Source organism: Staurois parvus, unplaced genomic scaffold, assembly GCF_062004578.1.
Source record: "Staurois parvus isolate SC_StPar_1 unplaced genomic scaffold, SC_StPar_1.0 ptg001045l, whole genome shotgun sequence".
Classification (NCBI taxonomy): Eukaryota; Metazoa; Chordata; class Amphibia; order Anura; family Ranidae; genus Staurois; species Staurois parvus.
In genome coordinates this window covers 3,825,515-3,847,912 of record NW_028318841.1, presented here as the reverse complement: position 1 = coordinate 3,847,912, position 22,398 = coordinate 3,825,515, and the positions used below count along the sequence as shown (strand labels likewise).

The 22,398-nt window shown below is 45.1% G+C and overlaps 1 protein-coding gene across 2 annotated transcripts in view; it reads left to right on the top strand.

The window, feature by feature from the left end:
* DOCK11 (dedicator of cytokinesis 11) overlaps positions 1 to 22,398 on the top strand; it is a 318,014-nt gene that overhangs the window by 142,766 nt on the left and 152,850 nt on the right. For both annotated transcript variants that reach the window (XM_089657960.1, XM_089657959.1), the window contains 6 exons: positions 1,404 to 1,582; positions 3,650 to 3,766; positions 7,941 to 8,016; positions 14,175 to 14,278; positions 15,585 to 15,696; positions 20,515 to 20,581. In XM_089657960.1, the coding sequence (XP_089514086.1) occupies positions 1,404 to 1,582; positions 3,650 to 3,766; positions 7,941 to 8,016; positions 14,175 to 14,278; positions 15,585 to 15,696; positions 20,515 to 20,581 (655 nt within the window). The remainder of the gene's footprint in view (positions 1 to 1,403; positions 1,583 to 3,649; positions 3,767 to 7,940; positions 8,017 to 14,174; positions 14,279 to 15,584; positions 15,697 to 20,514; positions 20,582 to 22,398) is intronic.

Below are 22,398 nucleotides of genomic sequence, written 5' to 3'. Positions count from 1 at the left end.
GAAAGTATTGCTAGTTCTTTTTTTTTTTTTTAAGTTCTGTTTATTGGTTTTGCAAAATATGTAGTACAAAACAGAACCTTGAGGCATTTGCCAGCTTAATGCAATACAAAACAAAGAAAACATTCCTAACTAACATCCACTCAACGCTATGTACAGCAGTAGGCAGTAATGATATCAATAATAAAAAACATGAAAAAAGTTGAGTCGTCTCCACAATCTCCAATAACTATAGGTCTATGTGTTCCACAAACAGTGGAAAGTGTACCTGTGATTGATCGTGTCCCTAAACCTTAAGGAAAGACTAAGGCCCAAAAAGTCATAGGGGATCTGATATCTATATGATGTGACAGTGGAACGGGATTCAAGTCAGAGATCCCAAACCCTATGAAATTTCTATGGGCACCCACATGAGGTATAAGTAGCTTTATATAGGGCTATTACATTGTTAAATAAAGTTTTTAAAAAATTCAGAGTAGGTGACTCCCTTGAATTCCATTTTAGGGTGATAGCCTTACATGCATAAAATAGCAATAAACCAACAAGGGTCCTGATTGCTCAGCAGAAGGCCAAAGAGCCCACTAAATGAAGCAAACAGAGGTCAACACTCAGGGGGACTTCAATAGTGGTCAACGATAAATAAAACTAGTAAACTCAGACCAAAAAGTTTGAATTTTGAGGCATGTCCAAAATATATGAGTGAAATCGGCAGGCTCGTCCGCGCATCTCCAACAATGGGGAGAAGCCTCCAGGAATATTCTATGTAGCCATGGGGTATCAAAACATTCTGTGCCAATTGCAAAAAGGGGTAGTCCCATAGTTCCTCCCAATCCTTATCATCCAGATCAGGAGCAACCGTCTGCCATGTGGAGCAAAGACACTTCATACCTACATGTACAGAAGGCAGGAGAGTTTTGTAAGGTATTGACAGTTCATAATATTGAAGTGGACCTGACAAAACCATTCTGTGGGGAACATTAGATAGCAAACCTACCATCTGATGACCTTAAAAAAATATTTTTTTTTATCTATGGGGTAATTATTGAATCTGTACAGACATTTAAGTACAAAATAGGGGATAAATGCAATTTACAACAGCTTTTTTTGCTGCCTGCCAAGTACACTAAACTATAGCTCGCAATCAAAAGTCATATTTCAGTGAACTGACATCAGTAAGCTAAATTGTGATTGGTTTCTGTGGGATGCTGCACATTGGGCATCATTCTTGCCATTCTCATTCTCCCTGCTGCAAAAACTCTATTTTCTTTTAAACTCTAGATTGCTCAGTCACTTTTCTAACTGGCAAAATCCTTTAGATTTCTTTCTCCATTACTGATTTGTTTCTCTTTCCAGGTCCTGCCACTATATAATGAACATCTGATTTATTTTCTGCTCTTTGTGTGTAGATATGAATCTTGAATGCAGTTTAACAGATGATTATTGCAAGTATCACTTTCTGGTTGGGCTTCTGCTGAGAGAAATGGTACAGGCCCTACAGGACAACTGTGACATCAGATATGCTGCAATCTCCACAGTTAAACATCTGCTGATCAAACATGCCTTTGATAACAGATATCAGCACAAGGTAATGATATAAATGACAGAGGTGCAAATCTTACTATAACTTAGTATTATAAAATGACAGCATCAGAAACATAATTTGTTACTGCAATGTGGGAAAGGGTTACTTTCAACTCAGAAAATGGTTTAAATTACTTATCTCATTTCAGCGTGCTTGTAAAGGTATTTAAAAGACTCATGTTATAATGTGTGACCTGCATGCTGATGGAATTGTTACTGTTATGTGTGTTGGTTCAGCTGTTTCTCATGGCCAGAGTCCATATGTCTTTACCGGGCCCCACATATGGCAAAATAATGTCCTTTCACCTGCTAGCAACACCTGTCCCAACACTGACTAAAGAAACATTTTGAAGGGAACAACTTTGAGCACTGATTCCCTCCACTAGCTCTTTACCGCACTATGATTCGCCTGCTTCTGCATGTTGGCTAGGATAGGAGCCACTGCAGAAATTGCGAGGCCTTATGCACTGAGGTTCCAGATCAGGTCTCTAGGACCGGTTCCTTTCCACAGTGGGCGCTAAGATAGGGACCCAGCAGCTTGGCAGGGTGCAGGGGCGAACTGATAACTCATGGGGCCCCCAGGCAATAGGAGATCATGGGGCCCCTGTGTCCTTGCCCAAACTCAAAAAAGCCTATGAAAAAGGTACCAGGGGCATCTCATGGGGCCCCCTACTGACCCCGGGCCCTCGGGCAGTGCCCGAGTTTCCAAATGCTCAGTCCGCCCCTGGCAGGGTGCATCAAGTACCAGAACACCATACAGTGCTCCCTGTCCTGAGCTAGCTACTGCCTTCCTGCTCCTTTAAACACTTCACCACCTGAAGGGTTATCATGAAGGTGTCAGGGCAGGAGCGGTGGAATGGAAAGGTGCGCTGTGCGTGCAAACAGAGTCTGCAACGCCTGAGCGAACTGATCCAACAAGAAATCCTGTTGATCAAGTCTGCTGACTAACATAGGGAGCGTAGGCGTACCTGCACCGTCAGGATTCATGGCATTTGTGTAATGTCAGGGCAGGAGCAGTGGAATGGACAGGCAGGAATAATGGTAGGGTCACGCACTGACTGACGACAGCCACCACCCGCAGACCGGAGTCCCTCAGGGAGTGGAGTCTAAGTCCCAGGCTGCCTTTCACCAGGGCCCCTGATGGTGGGGATGGACTTGACCCAGCCAGAGACCAGGTCTCGGCCCCCGACTAACCCCAGCTGCGGCAATGGCCGCAGCCAATGGTGTAAGCTGGTGGGAACCAGATGGGAAACGATAGCGTGGTCGGGCAGGCCGGGTCGATAACAGCGGGACAGATGGTACAAGATGGTAGGCAAGAACACTCAGGTCACGGGCCGTGTTCAGCAACGGAAGGTCAGGTAATGGGATAAGGCAGAGAATAGTCTTGTCAAAGCCGAGTCGGTTTCCAGGAAAGCAGCGAGAGTAGAACAAGAGCTTGCTGCAACACAATCATACAGGACACGAATGCAAAGAGCAACTGCAGACAGCAGGCTTAAATGTGATCAACCACACCCCTATGGAGGAGGAGCCGCAGAGACCTGAAAGCATAAAGGCTCCCACCATGCTTTGCAGAAACCTAAGATGGATGCCAGCACATGGAGCAGCATAAGCTCTGAGGAAAGGTAGGACCTTGACAGAAGGTTTACACTTTGTTCCTCAGATCATGTTCACTCTCTCTTCCAAAGAATCAGACCAGAAGACTTCTCACAACCAGTAACTTCTTTAATTGCACTTATTCATCCATTACAGACAGTGTGTAAGTACTTCTAGCAGAACAGATGTCAATTTGCTGCTATATACAGTTAAAGAACATTTAAAATGTTCCCTTTCTCATGTACTGTGGTGCTCATACCTTTCAATGCAACTGTGTCTTCACAAGGTACAATATAGAAAGCTCTGTCCTCTGACCCATACCAGGGTCCCGCTGTGGAGTAGCTCCAACAATACATCCTCAATCGCTTCTTTACATGCATGCAAGTCGTAGTAAAAATTATATCAGGGATTTCTCATAACCACCTAAAATTAAAAAAAAAAACAAAATAGAGAAAAATGTTAATGTCTTATCTTTCAGAACCAGCAAGCAAAAATTGGCCAACTTTACTTACCTCTGGTGGGAATGTTGTTGGAGAATGTTTCAAGATTCACCGGGAGGGACTTCTTGTATCATTGCACACCTATGTCAGCGTCTGTAAGTTTGTTTTTTTTTAATTTTCTGGAGAAAGTTGTTTTGATAATGTATAAATTTTAAAAGAGAAATTCAGGATTCAAAAAAAAAAAAACCAGTCATACTCATCTAGGTGGATGCAACATAAGTCTGATGCTGCATCTGTCCTTCTCTGGCTCTAAGACTGAAAACTGAGTGATCAGACTCCGCTGATTGCTCAGCTTTCAGTCTTCAGGCTGCAGAGAGCTTGTGACTGTCAGTCTCTGGCTCTCTGATCTGCCCCTCCAGGCATCTGGGTGGATCCTAAGCTGAGATCTCTGCAAAGTGTAGGCAGGCTGAGTGCTGTCAGCTGACAGCAGACTGCAGCCCACTGTGGGCTGAATACAGGTCACAGGAGTGCAGAATGAAGTGCACTCCTGTGATCCCTGGGAGAAGTAGGGCTAAAATAACTTTGGCCCTACTTCTTTAAATAACTGAACTTTGAGATAAATACACTTTGTGTTTGATGATGCCCATTCACTGCCAATAAAATCCCCTGGATACCCTCTCCTTAATGTGGAATTCTACATTTTTACTGCATGCCAGTTCCACTCAGGAGTGCTCTTCTGTGCACCCCTGTTAAGTGCAGGGGAATGCTGAGTAATGAAATTGATAATGTGATCAGAGACCTAGGACCTGCACTGATGTAGTGATTGTCTGCATCACCCCAGCAGTCACAGCTCCTTATTCTGGCATCACATACAGGTAATGTCAGCAGAGTGAAGCATGTGCAAGAAGAAAGAAAACAAGAACAAAATGATATTCCGCAAACAGATCATTTAAAGGAAACTTTATTGTGGTGCTAAAATTTTACTTTATGCCTTGCATGTGGTCATTGTCTAACTCTCTCTAGTATAATACTATTAAAGACTGGTTTGAGTTTTCTCTAGATAGCTGTATAAAAGTACATCTGTTTTTCTCTTTTAGGGCAGTAAAGATGACATTTTGTTATGTTACAGCCAGGGCCGGACTGACAACTCATGGGCCCCCCGGGCAATAGGGGATCATGGGGCCCCTGGTCCTTGCCCAAACTCAAAAAAAGCCTATGAAAAAGGTACCAGGTGCATCTCATAGGACCCCCCTACTGACCCAGGGCCCTTAGGCAGTGCCCGAGTTTCCAAATGGTCAGTCCGCCCCTGGTTACAGCCTTATTCCAAAATGCATTAAATTAATTTTTTTCCTCAACATCCTACAAACAATACCCCATAATAACAACATGAAAAAAGGTCATTTTGAAATCTTTGCAATTTATTAAAAATAAAAAATTAAAATAAAACACGTACATTAGTATTCATAGCCTTTGCCGTGATACTCAAAATGGAGCTCTGGTGCATCCTGTTCCCACTGATCATCCTTGAGATGTTTCTGCAACTTGATCGGAGTCCACCTGTGGAAAATTCAGTTGATTGGACATGATTAGGAAAGGCATAAACCTGTCTAACAGTTCATGTCAGAGCACAAACCAAGCCATGAAGCCCAAGGAATTGTCTGTAGACCTCCGAGACAGGATTGTATCAAATCCAGATCTGGGGAAGGGTACAGAAAAATTTCTGCAGCATTGAAGGTGTCGGGGAGCGCTGCAGCACTGGGCTCGGCGCAGGCGCAGTGCACTGCCCTGTGCAGGGACGCAGCCGACCGCGGCAATCAAGTTCGCGTATGCGCGGTAGAGACCGCGGGTGCGCGCCTGGCACCAATGACAGCGCAGGGCGGGTGTTAGGAATGGACTTGCCAGTAATGGTGGGACTCACCTGCCTTGTGGGCTGCAGTACCAGGGCTGGCCAGCGGGTGCTCCCAGCAATCAGAGACTCAACCCTGCAGCCAGCCAAACACCTGAAACTTCTTATGCAGGTGTATTTAAGCGATGGCCAGACCTGCAGTCTTGGCCTTGGTGTGTGTGTTTTTCCTGGGCCCTGTATCTTGTAATCCTGCATTCTTGTTCCTGTTCCTGTGTTCCTGCTAGTACGTTTCCTTGTTGCCAAACTCTGCCTGTTCTGATTACGCTGACCCTCTCCTGCTCTGACCCCGGCTCGTTCCTGACCATCCCTCTGCCTGACCCTCTGTACCACGCTGCCCGCTACCTGCTGAACCTGGCTTGTGACCCCGACCATTCTCCGCTTGCTCCCCCTGTACCTACCTGCCCGATTGTTATTGACCCAGCCCGCCTGACGACGCTTGCATTGTATGTACTGTTATCTGTGGGTGGTTTGGTTTGGTTCGTTTGCACTGTGTTATGTTTTAGTATTGCACTGCGTTTATGTTTGTATTGTTAGTGTTAATAAATTATATTGTTTATAACATATCTGAAGTCTGCATTTCCCTGCATCAGTCACATACCTCTGGTCATACCCGGGAGCCCTGACAGCTGGATATTTAAATGGCCCTGAGCTGTCATTCAGTGCCTTCTGGTCTCCTTGTATCCTGTGATCCTGTGAATAGTGAGTTGCTGACCCGGATTGTGCCCTGACCTTGCTGTTTTCTCCTGTCCTGACCCTTGCTTGCCTGACCTCTCTCCTGGATGCCCCCTATTGGACCTGACCTGCTGTTGCTGACCTGGCGTGTGACCCGACTATTCTCTGCCCGCTGCTTTGTACCGCACCGTCCCCATAGTTACCGACCCGGCCTGCCTGACTTTGCACTTGCTCAGCCATCCATCCATCCCTCTCAACGGGGTCTCCAGACCTCCTCATATCAGGCTCTCTCCCGTGGGAGCCCCTGGTGAATACCCCTACCACTGACGGGTATCCTCAGTAGTCACGACCTGGTCTCGGGGTGCTCCAAGTCCATCCCCACCATCAGGGGCTCTGGTGAACAAGTACTCTGGGGCTTAGACTCCGTACGCTGGGGACGCCTGATCAGTGGAGTGCTAGTGGTACCGCCGGGCGGTCCCTTACAGAAGGTGCCAATGAGCACAGTGGCCTCCATCATGCGTAAATGGAAGAAGTTGGAACCACCAGGAATCTTTCTAGAGCAGGCCGCCTGGCCAAAATGAGCAATCGAGGGAGAAGGGCCTTAGCCAGGGAGGTAACCAAGCACCCGATGCTCACTCTGAAAGAGCTCCAACATTTCTCTGTGGAGAGAGGAGAACCTTCCAGAAGAACAACCATTTCTGCAGCACTCCACCAATCAGGCCTGTATGGTAGAGTGGCCAGATGGAATCCACTCCTCAGTAAAAGGCAAATGGCAGCCTGCCTGGAGTTTGCCAAAAGGCACCTGAGGGACTTTCAGACCATGAGAAACAAAACTCTCTGGTCTGATGAAACAAAGATTGAACACTTTGGCCTGAATGCCAAGCCTCATGTCTGGAGGAAACCAGGCACCACTCACCACCTGTCCGATTCCATCCCTACAGTGAAGCATGGTGGTGGCAGCATCATGCTGTGGGGATGTTTTTCAGTGGCAGGAACTGGGAGACTAGTTGAGATTGAAGGAAAGATGAATGCAGCAATGTACAGAGACATCCTTGATGAAAACCAGTTCCAGAGCGCTCTGGACCTTAGACTGGGGCAATATTTCATCTTTCAACAGGACAACGACCCTAAGCACATATCCCACCTACCAAAGAAGTGGCTACAGGCCAACTCTTTGAATGTCCTGGAGTGGCCCAGCCAGAGCCCAGACTTGATCCCAATTGAACATCTCTGGAGAGATCTGAAAATGGATGGCTGTGCACCGACGCTCCCCATCCAACCTGATGGAGCTGGAGAGGTACTGCAAAGAAGAATGGGAGAAATTGCCCAAAAATAGGTGTGCCAAGCTTGTAGCATCATACTCAAAATGACTTTAGGCTGTAATTGGTGCTAAAGGTGCTTCAACAAAGTATTGAGCAACGGCTGTGAATACTTATGTACGTGGGGTTTTTTACATTTTTTATTTTAATAAATTGCAAGAATTTCAAAACAAACTTATTTCATGTTGTCATTATGGGGTATTGTTTCAATGAGGAAAAAAATGAATTTAATCCATTTTGGAATAAGGCTGTAACATAAAATGTGGCAAAAGTTAAGCGCTGTGAATACTTTCTGGATGCACTGTAGTTTAATGAAATGGGAGTAATAATTTCTTAATAATATAATGTATTACATAATAGACAGTAGATAAAAAGCGTAACACTTTTTTGCATTATTGAATGATCATTAACACAAAAATGATTCTTCTCCAGGCTTCCAGAGACACATTTATATACAACTTCTCTTCTCCATCCAATAGATCGAGCTTAATTATGGACAGAGACACAGGTTATTGCTGTTCTGTTATTTTGGGGATAAAACCAATTTCACAGTGTCTGTGGGTACAAGTTGAAACCCCTGCTTGATTGTTCCAAAGGTTATAGTTGATGGGTATGATGATTTTCAGTGTTTCCACAGTGCTGAAGTGTGCCCTCTTTATGGCTATTATTTTCTTGCTTGGATAATATATGTTACATGTATTTTCAGTTTGCCTCTTAGCTTCCTGAGGCTGAACTGCTGTGTGCTTGCCTTGCTTGCAACCATCACAAATATACCTGTATCTGTTTCTCATATAAAACTGTAAGGAAGAAAAGCAGTTTTATATATACAATATATACTGAGTGTGTATATATACTGTGTGTGTGTAGGTATGTATGTATGTGTGTGTGTATATATATATATATATATATATATATATATACACACACACACAGTCAGGGGTGGACTGACAATTCATGGGGCCCCCAGGGCAATAGGGGATCATGGGGCCCCTGTGTCCTTGCCCAAACTCAAAAAAGCCTATGAAAAAGGTACCAGGGGCATCTTATGGGGCCCCCTACTGACCCTGGGCCCTCGGGTACTGCCCGAGTTTCCAAATGGTCAGTCCACCCCTGCACACAGTATATATACACACACTCAGTATATACAGTATGTGTATATATATATATACTGTACATACATATACACACACAATTGATAATATACATAGTAAAATCCCTGTGTAGTTTCTAGGCAAAGGTAGCCACACAAAAAATTTGCAGACACAGATACTGAATATTCCATTTACGACAGGACACATAGTAAGAAACAAGACAACACATTAGGCACGTTGTATAATGCAAGCTGTACAACATACCACTTCCTGCCATCTTCTCCTAAATACAGCTAACTAGTGTAGTTAGGACAGAGGGGCTTTTTTGAGGTTGATTAAAGGAAATTCGAAAGGAAAGAATAAAAAAAAAAAATAACAAACACATTATAATTACCTGCTCTGTGCAATGGTTTTGCACAGAGCAGCCCCGATCTTCTTCTTTTTGGGTCCCATGCCAATAATCCTTGCTCCCCCTCCCTCCGTCTTGTTATGGGGGCACTCCAGTAGGCTCACTCCTGAGGCGTGCTCTGTGTGTCAATTCACACAGAGAGCGTGACTCGGCTCCGCCAACCACTCTCTCCTCATTGGCTCACTGGCTGTGATAAACAGCAGCAGGAGCCAATGAGTCCCACTGCTATGTGAGCCAATGTGGAGAGAGAGACCCGGAAGAGCCGCCGGTCCTATGCACATCGCTTGATTGAGATGGGGCTCAGGTAAGTATAAGGGGGTTGGGAGGAAGGGGGGAGTTGCACCCAGAAGGTTTTTTACCTTAATGCATAAAATGCATTAAGGCAGCGGTTCTCAACCTGGGGGTCGCGACCCCTTTGGGGGTCGAACGACCATTTCCCAGGGGTCGCCTAAGACCATCGGAAAACACATATTTCCGATGGTCTTAGGAACCGAGACACCGCTGCAGTCTCCGGCGATGTGTAGGCGGGATGATACGCTGCTGTCACCTGGCCACACCTCCGGGATCGCTCAGCAGCTCCGCCTCCTCGCCGCTGATTGGCCACCGGAACTGTAGCTCAGGAGAGGCACACAGGCGGCCAATCACCGGCGAGGAGGTGGAGCTTGGAGAGGAGGAGCCGAGCGGCAGCGCGCGTACATCAAAGAAGACCGAGGGAGCTGCCGGAGCGAGTGAAGAGGAGAGCGGCCAGAGAAGGAAGACAGCTGACAGGTAAGTGAGAGAGCGAGCCCAGGCTGGAGCAGGAGTCAGCAAAGTAAGTATCATTGGTGTCAGTGGGAGAAATAGTGCCCCATCATTTGTGTCACTAATACCAACGATGGGGCACTATTCCTCCCCCCACTGACACCAACGATGGGGCACTATTCCTCCCCCCACTGACACCAACGATGGGGCACTATTCCTCCCCCCACTGACACCAACGATGGGGCACTATTCCTCCCCCCACTGACACCAACGATGGGGCACTATTCCTCCCCCCACTGACACCAACGATGGGGCACTATTCCTCCCCCCACTGACACCAACGATGGGGCACTATTCCTCCCCCCACTGACACCAACGATGGGGCACTATTCCTCCCCCCACTGACACCAACGATGGGGCACTATTCCTCCCCCCACTGACACCAACGATGGGGCACTATTCCTCCCCCCACTGACACCAACGATGGGGCACTATTCCTCCCCCCACTGACACCAACGATGGGGCACTATTCCTCCCCCCACTGACACCAACGATGGGGCACTATTCCTCCCCCCACTGACACCAACGATGGGGCACTATTCCTCCCCCCACTGACACCAACGATGGGGCACTATTCCTCCCCCCACTGACACCAACGATGGGGCACTATTCCTCCCCCCACTGACACCAACGATGGGGCACTATTCCTCCCCCCACTGACACCAACGATGGGGCACTATTCCTCCCCCCACTGACACCAACGATGGGGCACTATTCCTCCCCCCACTGACACCAACGATGGGGCACTATTCCTCCCCCCACTGACACCAACGATGGGGCACTATTCCTCCCCCCACTGACACCAACGATGGGGCACTATTCCTCCCCCCACTGACACCAACGATGGGGCACTATTCCTCCCCCCACTGACACCAACGATGGGGCACTATTCCTCCCCCCACTGACACCAACGATGGGGCACTATTCCTCCCCCCACTGACACCAACGATGGGGCACTATTCCTCCCCCCACTGACACCAACGATGGGGCACTATTCCTCCCCCCACTGACACCAACGATGGGGCACTATTCCTCCCCCCACTGACACCAACGATGGGGCACTATTCCTCCCCCCACTGACACCAACGATGGGGCACTATTCCTCCCCCCACTGACACCAACGATGGGGCACTATTCCTCCCCCCACTGACACCAACGATGGGGCACTATTCCTCCCCCCACTGACACCAACGATGGGGCACTATTCCTCCCCCCACTGACACCAACGATGGGGCACTATTCCTCCCCCCACTGACACCAACGATGGGGCACTATTCCTCCCCCCACTGACACCAACGATGGGGCACTATTCCTCCCCCCACTGACACCAACGATGGGGCACTATTCCTCCCCCCACTGACACCAACGATGGGGCACTATTCCTCCCCCCACTGACACCAACGATGGGGCACTATTCCTCCCCCCACTGACACCAACGATGGGGCACTATTCCTCCCCCCACTGACACCAACGATGGGGCACTATTCCTCCCCCCACTGACACCAACGATGGGGCACTATTCCTCCCCCCACTACACTGACACCAACGATGGGGCACTATTCCTCCCCCCACCACACTGACACCAACGATGGGGCACTATTCCTCCCCCCACCACACTGACACCAACGATGGGGCACTATTCCTCCCCCCACCACACTGATACCAACGATGGGGCACTATTCCTCCCACTGATACCAACGATGGGGCACTATTCCTCCCACTGATACCAACGATGGGGCACTATTCCTCCCACTGATACCAACGATGGGGCACTATTCCTCCCACTGATACCAACGATGGGGCACTATTCCTCCCACTGATACCAACGATGGGGCACTATTCCTCCCACTGATACCAACGATGGGGCACTATTCCTCCCACTGATACCAACGATGGGGCACTATTCCTCCCACTGACACCAACGATGGGGCACTATTCCTCCCACTGACACCAACGATGGGGCACTATTCCTCCCACTGACACCAACGATGGGGCACTATTCCTCCCACTGACACCAACGATGGGGCACTATTCCTCCCACTGACACCAACGATGGGGCACTATTCCTCCCACTGACACCAACGATGGGGCACTATTCCTCCCACTGACACCAACGATGGGGCACTATTCCTCCCACTGACACCAACGATGGGGCACTATTCCTCCCACTGACACCAACGATGGGGCACTATTCCTCCCACTGACACCAACGATGGGGCACTATTCCTCCCACTGACACCAACGATGGGGCACTATTCCTCCCACTGACACCAACGATGGGGCACTATTCCTCCCACTGACACCAACGATGGGGCACTATTCCTCCCACTGACACCAACGATGGGGCACTATTCCTCCCACTGACACCAACGATGGGGCACTATTCATCCCACTGACACCAACGATGGGGCACTATTCATCCCACTGACACCAACGATGGGGCACTATTCATCCCACTGACATCAGTGATGGGGCACTATTCCTCCCACTGATACCAACGATGGGGCACTATGCATCCCACTGACATCAGTGATGGGGCACTATTCCTCCCACTGACATCAACGATGGGGCACTATTCCTCCCACTGATACCAACGATGGGGCACTATTCATCCCACTGACATCAGTGATGGGGCACTACTCCTTCCACTGACACCAATGACATGGCACTACTCCTCCCACTGCAAAATTACAGTTATGAAGTAGCAATGAAAATAATTTTATGGTTGGGGGTCACCACAACATGAGGAACTGTATTAAGGGGTCGCGGCATTAGAAAGGTTGAGAACCACTGCATTAAGGTAAAAAATAATCTTGAACCTTTATAAGCACTTTAACTCACTGCAAAAAGGTTGTTCACTTAGCAAGTGCTTTTTGCTTTAGTTTAGTGAATGACTTGAAGTGAACCTGTGCTAACTTCCATCATCTAATCATGTGCAAGCAAAAATACAGTTTTTTTTTTTTCTTTTGCATGTGATTGAGTTTTCTTTGCAAAGTGAATGTTTGACACTTTCACTAAGCTAAGAGGAACATTGCCCTGAAAACTGAAAATTTACTTGCAAAGTTAACAGCCTTTTTTCCTGTAGTAAATCGGCCCCCTTTATTCTTTCTTCTACAAGTGATAGATTGACTGACAGGGAAAAGGCATTTCCTGGATCCTAATCAACATTAACTTAGCTTACTAATCTATAAACAATGTCTTCCCTTCACAATCAAACATCACATTTATTATGGCAAGCAAAAACTGCAAATTCCCTTGCTGTTTGTATGCCAGTGATTCACTTAAAAGTATGCTGGCATTCAGATTGGCCGCAAGGGAACTTTGTTGCATTGCAGTCCAGCAAGACTGGGGTCTGTGTCTGAAGAGATATGTCAAGTTCCCCCATGCAGCAGCAGGTTTTCTATTGAGTCACACTTAGATGATGTTTAACATGCTTATGTACAATGGCCTATATTTTGATGATGGTTCTTCTTTGAACCCTCAGCAAAAGAGTTTGACTTCACCCAAATGCTCATATATAGTACCTGCCACTTTTACCCCTAGGGTGTTAAGTGCATGTAAGCCAAAACCTTTTAATTTTTGTTTTCAATAGAGTGGGGGAGTATTTAAACCCCTGCCTAGTTTTATTTTCTTCTTTTTTTTTTTAATTGCTGTGCATCCTTTCCTGGGAAGATTCATACTTGTCATTGGTACAAAAAATGTATAGAAATCCAAATTTTAAAGTTATCACAAGAACAGTAGTTGAGGAAAATGTTTGGACACGGGGGACAGCTGTTCTGGTGACAACGGTCTAAGGCTAGTTTCACATATGCTGCAGATCGGCACAAAAATCCATGCAGCCGCACCACCCACACAGAAGGATGCGGACCCGCGGGCGGGTGCCATTAATTCTAATGGCACGCCACCCGCACTGGAAATTGCAACCGTACTGGGAACTGAAGTTCCCATGCGGGCTGCGTTTTCAGAAGAAGTGCAGGGACTTCTTCCCTGCATGGCCCTGGGCACGGGAGTCCATTCAAATGAATGGGTTCTAATGCCCGCAGGAACGCGGATATGTGAACCAGGGGTTAGAGGAGATTTCCTCTTGCTGTCGAGAGATTTAATTTGTCATGTTGTGTCTTAGAGACGGGAACTAAGGTAAGAACAGGACATAAATAGCAAAAAAAAAAAATAAAAAATTGACAGAGGTATTAACCATTCCCTCATCTATTCAAAGCTAATAGAAAGTTTTGGCTTTAATTGAAGTTTAACAAAAGCCTGTGTACAATTGTGTGCAAGCAAGATATGGGGGCAAAACACACATGCACTAACCTGCACTAACCTTAAAAGGACTTTTAACTCATTTCTGTTCCTTTACCTCCCAAGGGTACAGTTCGTCTTTTTCCAATGGCTGCATAATGAAAAGAGAGGACTCCCGGGGTTCAATTTGTGCCGATGGAATGAATGAACAAAGCATGAATAGTGAAAATGTAAGAATGAAAGAAGTGGGACCATTTTACATTTCATTTTAGCTTCCTTTTTGTAATTAACTGGCAAGAAAAGTCACTTATGGATTTATTGAACTGATGTTGTTAGTGTCTGATAAGTGTTATTTCAGAGCAGGGCCAGGAGAAGGGGTGGACAGAGGGGGCACATGCCCTGGGCACAGTGGTAATTTGTAAGAAGAGGGATGCCCTCGGAGGTGTTCTTCAATTGTATGATTTTACCATCCCCCCAACTGCAAATAGCAATGAGGTCTTGAGGCTCAGTGACACAATCAGGTATGGAGGGGTAGTAAAAGCAGGTGATTGAGTTAAAGTGATACTGACCCCGATCACCCACCTGAACAAGGAGATTCAGCTGCTCAGGGCTGTACACATGGCAAAAATTAAACGGCATGTCACCCCAAATGGGGCTGTGCCACAGCTGCCCTGCACCTGCATGTAATGCATGCAGTTTCAGTATGGTGGGCAGCATTTTCAGGGTTAAAACTGGCAGTGAGGAAGTGACATATCACCCCCTCACCACCTGTCAAACATCAGCAATGACAGCCACACACCTTTCAGCCCCCTTTCTCACTCACAACCCCCCCTACAGCCCTTACTTCTATTCACCTTCATAGCCCAACTTCCCTCCTTCATCCCACTGACACAGTTGCCATTTAGTCCTCCTTAAACTGACAGCAACACAGCAGAATTTTCTTCTTCCCATGACACTACTGATGCAGGGACTTTTTTTTTTTTCTTTGCCATTGTTTTGTGCACCAGTTTTAAACTCTACATTACATGCATTACAAACATTAAAGCATGCTTAGCCCCATTCCCTCCTCCACTGGTACTGGATGACCTTGTCCCGGCACTGTTTCAGAGTATCTAATATACAAACCCGATCATCATAGGATTTGCATATATTTTGAAGTATAAGCTGAAAAAGGTATCTAAGCTTGCACTCAAAATGTATTCTGCATGAAAGGTATTACCTACATTTTTACTTTCTTGCCACTATTTAAGGCTAACATGGTACAACAGTTTACTTTCATGATAAGATTTAGTCAGTATTGTAGGTGTTTGGTGATTACTGGGTCTGCCTGTGATATACTTGGTGCACTGCAGTAGATGACCTGGAATAACTCCATCAATGGAAGAGTAGCCCGTAAGAATTACATTTTAATGTTTTTAAATTGTTTTGAAAACTGTTTTCATTGCTCTAGAAATCCAAGCTAACCATAGTTGAAAAATACATGTAGAGACAATAAAATGTAGCCAACCTTATCTTATTGTTTAATGATCTCTTTAGATGCGGAGAAGCTCCACTAAAAGCAGCGTGTCCCATTATAACAGGCTGGACTCATATGAAATAAAGAGCCTTCTCATCTGCTATCTGTACGTCACCAGAGTCATTTCAGAAGGTTAGTCTGACATTGAGCCATTTGTTTTCTACATTTGATCAAAATTTGTCTCTCTAAGGAAATAAAAGGCATTTTTTCAGTGTGAAAGTTGTTTTGGTTGGTAGCATGCCTTATTTTTTTAGAGCATGTTTAAAGTTTATCCCCATCCAAACAATGAGAATTTGGTATTTGCTGCTTTTTGCTTTGTTAAATACACAATTGAAAGAGCTTTTAAAAATGAACCCATGCCCAGATTATGCATACTCCATTCACACTGGGCCTAACCACATTCCTACCGAGCACTTTTACCCCCTTCGTGCCCAGGCCAATTTTCAGCTTTCAGCACTGTCGCACTTTGAATGACAATTGTGCAGTCATGCAACACTGTACCCATATGACATTTTTATAATTTATTTCATACAAATAGAGCTTTCTTTTGGTGGTATTTAATCGCCACTGGGTGTTTTATTTTTTGCACTATAAACAAAAAGAGCAAAAAATGTGAAAAAAGTTATACTTTTGTTTCTATTATAAAATTTAGCAAACAGGCAATTCCTCCCATTCACTGATGTGCATTGATGAGGTGGCATGGATAGGCGGCACTGATGAGGCGGCACTGGTGGGCATTGATGAGGAGGCACTGATAATGTTGCACTGGTGTGCAACAATGATGGGCACTGATAGGCGGCACTGATAGGAGGCACCAATGGGCAACACTGATGGGTGGCGTTGACTGACGGCACTGACTGACGGCACTGATGGGTGCAACTGCTGGGTGGCACTAATGGGAACTGGTGGGTGGTACTGCTGGGTGGCATTGAAGGGCACTGATCATCAGTGCCGATCTGCTCTGTGACAGCTGCTGGTTATCGGCAGTACTTTCCTCACACTGTGAAACAGTGAGGAAAGTGCTGCCGATAACCGGCAACTGTATTTACTCGGTGATTTGCTGTGTCCCCCCCCTTTCTACTTAAGTGGTTGTAAACCTTATACATGAAATATTAAAAAAGGATATCCCTCTGTAGTATGTACTTGTCTCAATCCAGAGCACTAAGTGTGATTTCTGTCTGCTGCCTCATCTATCTGCATGAGTCACCAAGAGAAAAATGGTGATAGGGGAGAGAGCTCCAGCAGACAGTCTGTGATTGACAGCCTCAGCTCTGCTTCTATGTGCTGAGTGGAAGGGAGTGTGTCCCTTCCCTCCAATCAGCTTTTAGAGCTCTCCTCACTGAGTACAACTTCAGCTCCTCTCCTTTTCTGAAAGCTCAGACAAGCTGCATAAATTCTAAACTTTGAACAACCGTAGACAAGAGAAGACTGCAGGTAAATGGGCACGACTAGTGTAGGAGGATTTGTTTCATCTTTGTGTCACCTGAGGTGGTATTGGTAAGGATTTACAACCTTTTTAAGCTTCAGAGGGAGCTGGTTGGGTTGTACACATGTCACACTTGTGCTGCTTCGCTCCACAGTGAAAATTAAACAATTGATGGGGAAACCCAAACTCATGAGGTTTCAGCAACATTTTGACTGCTGAAGCCGAATTGAGAAGTAGATGTATTTATTAGACAAGCATGCAGGGAGGGTAACACAATACAGAGTATTGAATTCAATTTTGCTCGACTAGCTGGCGCCTGTAATACAATTCAGTAGGTCCTAAAATGGGTGAAAACAATTTCCAAAGGAAAGAGAAGAATGTCCCAGATAGAAGCAAGTGTAAATAGCATTCAAAGGGCTCATTCACACTTGGCTGTTTTACCAACGCTTGCCAAAAGCCCCTATAGTGTTTGGCAAGCGTTGGTCCGGCGTTTGCGGAGCGTTTTTTAACGCTCGGCAAACGCTCCGCAAATGCGCGATTTAGAGGCGGTTGCTAGGCATTTGCCGAGCGTTAAAAACGCCCCACAAACGCCTATAATGCAGTTTGAATGGTGTTACCACTCCGCAAACGCCCCACAACCGCGTTGCAACCACACCGCAAACGCACGCTGGCCGGACATTTGTGGAGCGGCACCATAGACTAGAATAGGAGGCTTCAACGCCTCCTGACTCGACCAGAGGCATCCATTTTGCCGCGGCGCAAACGCTCCCATTAGAACAGCACCATGTGCTGTAATGTGCAGAATTGGCAGAGGCGTTTGGGAATCGGTAAAAACGCTTCCCAAACGCCTCTCTGCTGCCTGCACACAACACTAGTGTGAACGTAGCCTAACACAAAGCATACAGAAATAAAGATTGTTATGCAAAATATCTAAATAAAGAATATGCAATATGCCTGCTTAATCAAAATTGAATGTTTTATTTAAAAACATGCCTGTTCCATTTTTCCTGTTCGCTATCTATCGTGTATGGCTGCCAAACAAAACCCATTCATGTGAATGAGGCTGTGCTGCAACCACAGGTTAAAATGAGTAAGCAAAATATTGCCTCCTCTCCACCTGCCAAATGCGTCCATGGTGGATCTCTTTTCAGAGGCCTTTGACAGGCAGTGAGAAGGCAGTATGTTGACTGCTCACCACTTGTTTTAACCCTTGTAAAGCCCCCCAGTACTGCACCGCAACCACATGCAAGGTCTGCTGCCAGTGTGAACTTAGAAAACAACTGAAACTAGACTTTGTTGTGATTTCTGAGGATCTTTCAGAATGCACTACTATTCAGTACAGAGACCTCTGCCTTGTTTTAAGTTCTATTACAGTTGTTAGGAAAATGTAAATATTTTATAGTCCATAGTATGGGCACAGGTGTCCTTTTAATATCACTTTGATAAGTACACAAAAGTACCTGTTGATCTTATCAGAAGTTCAGAACTGTCCTGTATCTTGTTCACTTTTCCTGTGTTGTAATAAGGAGCCTTATCATCCCTACCAGTTCTCTTCTTGAATAGATGAGGGGGGATTTAGACAGTTAGCTAAAGACAACTGAGCAGGGCTTGCATACAGTATTTTAAAAAGATTGATGAATTTAACTACATACAATAATGTTTCCACCCAAAAAACCAACCTTCCTCCTGGCTTGCTCACAAAGTTAGGGATTTCTCCTATCCTTCTGAGCAAGACAGAAGTGGTGAAATAGTGCAAGAGGAGCTTACCAGAGTTTGTCTGACATTCTTTCATCTTTTACTGCCATTAATAGAGTTCTCTTCCTGAGATCTCTTATAAGCCTAGACAGTCTAAATTACTTAGTCTGCTAATGCTAGAGCAGTATTTTTCAACTTTTTTTCTATTCACTGTGCCCCTGAAAAGTATTTTTGGTCTCAAGGCATCCCAGTCTAAAGCTTGGTTTACTTTACTGCGTGTTGGGTAATGTGCACGGAATCGTGTGTTCTTTAGCAAACATGCAGGAGCAGGGGCGGACTGACCATTTGGAAACTCGGGCATTGCCCGAGGGCCCGGGGTCAGTAAAGGGCCCCATGAGATGCCCCTGGTACCTTTTTCATAGGCTTTTTTGAGTTTGGGCAAGGACACAGGGGCCCCATGATCCCCTATTGCCCGGGGGCCCCATGAGTTGTCAGTCCACCCCTGTGCAGGAGTTCCATTAAGCCTTAATGGCACCCCCATGCATTGGTAAAGAAAGTGCATTTTCAGTATGGCACGATTATAAAAAATGGTCGGGGGCTTCTTTCCCTGGTTTTCTGCAGGTAGGGCAGCCCATTGAAATGAATAGGTTGCTCTACCTGGATCATACAGCTCCACAGATGTGAGCCAAGGGCTTGTTCACATGAGAGACTGGGGTGTGGTAAATCCACACAGCTGAGCTATTTTTACCACCCCAACTGCTTCCCATTTAGCTGCAGAAGCAGCAGCTTGAGTCATATACATGCTGTGGCCACGACGGAAGTATACACTCAGGTGAAAAGGGCCTGAACTGCAACCGCATGCAATGCACTTACACTGCCAGATACAGCACTGTAGGGGGTGGTGGAGAGCCCAGAACTCAGGAAGACCTCTTCGCTGCCTTCACTTTCCTGACTGCATGCCACTGTCCTGACTGATCTCCCACTGTGCCGATATACAGTTTGGAGTTCGGTCTGAATGAATGCCTTCCTGTAGCAAGATGCCGCGGCATCCCCGGTTGAGAAAGGCTGTGTTAGGGTATTATGGGTGTTTCACTCCATTAAAGACTGCAGAGTGTCTTGTTTTCAGACAAAACATGTCTAGTAGAGTAAGTTAAATTAGAGGTTAAATTAGAAAAGAGCCAACTTGAGCGATTCAGTGTCTCACAAATGTCCATCATTTTGCACTGTTGAGTTTAATTGCTTTTTAACCCTTATATTACACAGTTATTTCTGATGATGTTTGAATTTAACTTGCTAGTCAGTTTTGTCTGTTTTGGCCTGTGTTAGCTATAAAATATTAAATACCTTAAAGCACTGGTACAGCCAAAGCTTCTGTTCAAATTTTGGGTCGGGTAATGTTTAAATAACCTACCATCTTCCTTTAGAAGGGGCTCTACTCTCCTTGCAGCAGGAGGGTTGTGACGCCACAAGGAGATTTGGATATTCCAAACTTGCCTTTGCAGTCCCCAGGAGTGGCCGGTTCATCCTTTTGACAGTCCCAGAAAAACATTCAATGTGCCAAAGAAAACTTGCCCCTTAGATATGTAATTATCACGTATTGCCAACTCACTTGTGACAAATCATCTTTATTTAACTTTTTCATAGATGTGCTTTGAATTGTTTAGCTTTCTATTTCCTTGATTGGTGTGTTATTTATCCACTCTACTGATGCTTTGTGTTAATCTTATAGCTTATATTTTTTTTGTTCCAACAACAATAGAGCCAGAATGCCATCTGTTGCATCGTGAAGCATTGAACCCTAATAGTTTAATTATTTATTTTGTTTTTAGATTCGCTGGTTGGCTATTGGAATAAAATGTCGCCCCAGGAGCTCTTAAACTTTCTTACACTTCTGGAGTAAGTATGACAATTAAAGAGACTTGTTCTTTAAAAGTGGACTTAAACTCTCTTCCTGATCAAACCTATGTTAAACAGCTTATAAAACGTATATTGTGAACTGATGCAAAAAAAAAAATTGCCTTTCAGTGCTTATCTGTCCGCATCGCTAAGCTCCCTCTGCTTACACATACCCAAATGCAACTGTAGTGGTGACTCAAGTGGCCTTTGTCAGGTGGTGGGATCTCTATCTAGTGAAAGTGGTTAGCCATGATTGCATGTATTGATTTGACATGTGACCTGTCGCTGCTGCTGAAGTTTGGTGTGAGCAGCCAGATGAAGCTTGGAGTGCTGACAGATACATAATATACAGCTGATATTATAACATAGTGCATTTGGGGGTTTAAAATAGGCCAGGTTTAGAATAGGGTTAAGTGTTTGTATGTAAGAACAGGAATTGCTTCTGTAGAAAATACAACCAGGCCAATTCTGTTTGGAGATGGTGCAAGGCCCGCCATCTCTAAAGACTTACTATAGTTGTTTTATGAAACCATTTACAAAGAAGCTAATGAGTTCTATAGAAAAGGAGAACCTATGTTCCCTCTTGATCTCTTTCTCTCTCTTTTTAAATTATTCATTTTTTTTAATCCCTTAAAGCAGAACTTAACTGTATCTGAGCTCCACACACTGAACACACAAATTAATTATTGTTAATATCCAAAGCAAACTCACCCGTCCATCTGTGTCTCTATGCTTTTGTTTTTGTTGAGAAATCGCTTTGAAAACACCCCCTAGCTTTTCTAGCTGTGGCCATCTTGAGTAAGGGCAGATGATTCATGTAGTATTTCCTTCTTGGAATCTTATCTGCTCCTAGTTCAGGCATGTAGGTAGGAGGGTGTGCTTAGCTGAGAAAGCTCCTCCTATCTTCCAGATGAATAAAAAAAATGCTTAAAAAGACTTCTGGAATGTATGACATCATATTGGCCTAGACTGGAAACTAATAAGTAACTGACTAAATAAAAAATAAAGTGAATATAATATACTTTCCTATCTATTTATTAATGCTAGCAGTATAAGGATTAAAAATAGTTGATGTTGATTTAGAAAGTTGTGATAAAGGGTTAAACTTTATTACTTCAAGGTTCCTATGTTTAACATTTCAGATATGTGGATGTGGGGCAATAATTCAAACAGCTCAAAAGTAGTATAATAATAAAATAAATTTACTTAGCTTGGTATAAAGGTGTATCACAGATGATAAAATTGATAACTACAGCATTATTTAAGACCAAGGAAGCCCATAATTTGATATGAAAGTCCTGGATGTGACAATCCTCTTTTCCAGGCTCTCTATCCTCTTCCCTGGTTAACCTCAACTTAGTCTTTGTTTTACACCAATTGATTTACTATCCTATTGCAGGGTCCTTGACTAGTTAAAACAAGTTTTCACTAAATAATGGTGATAAGAAAATGGAATGTGATGACACATATGGTAAGGTCAGAGGGTCACAGCTAATAGAAATAGCTTTATACTGTAGATATAAAAGGATATTGGTATATAGCTATATAGCCAGTGATTACCTAAAAACTGCCATAATTAATAACATAAAAACTATTACTAAGTTTCTTGTAAGTCAATGACTAGTAAAAACCTATATTAAAGTACAGAGAGTTTAGTTCCACTCTAAGGTTTTTCTTTTTTCTTTTACTCTTTATTTATTTACATGTTTTATATGATGTTGTTGCATTGCACACCCTAACTTAAATACCATCATTAAATGTCCCTGTGGGGGATATTTACTAAAACTGCATGGTGCAAAATCTGGTGTAGCTCTGCA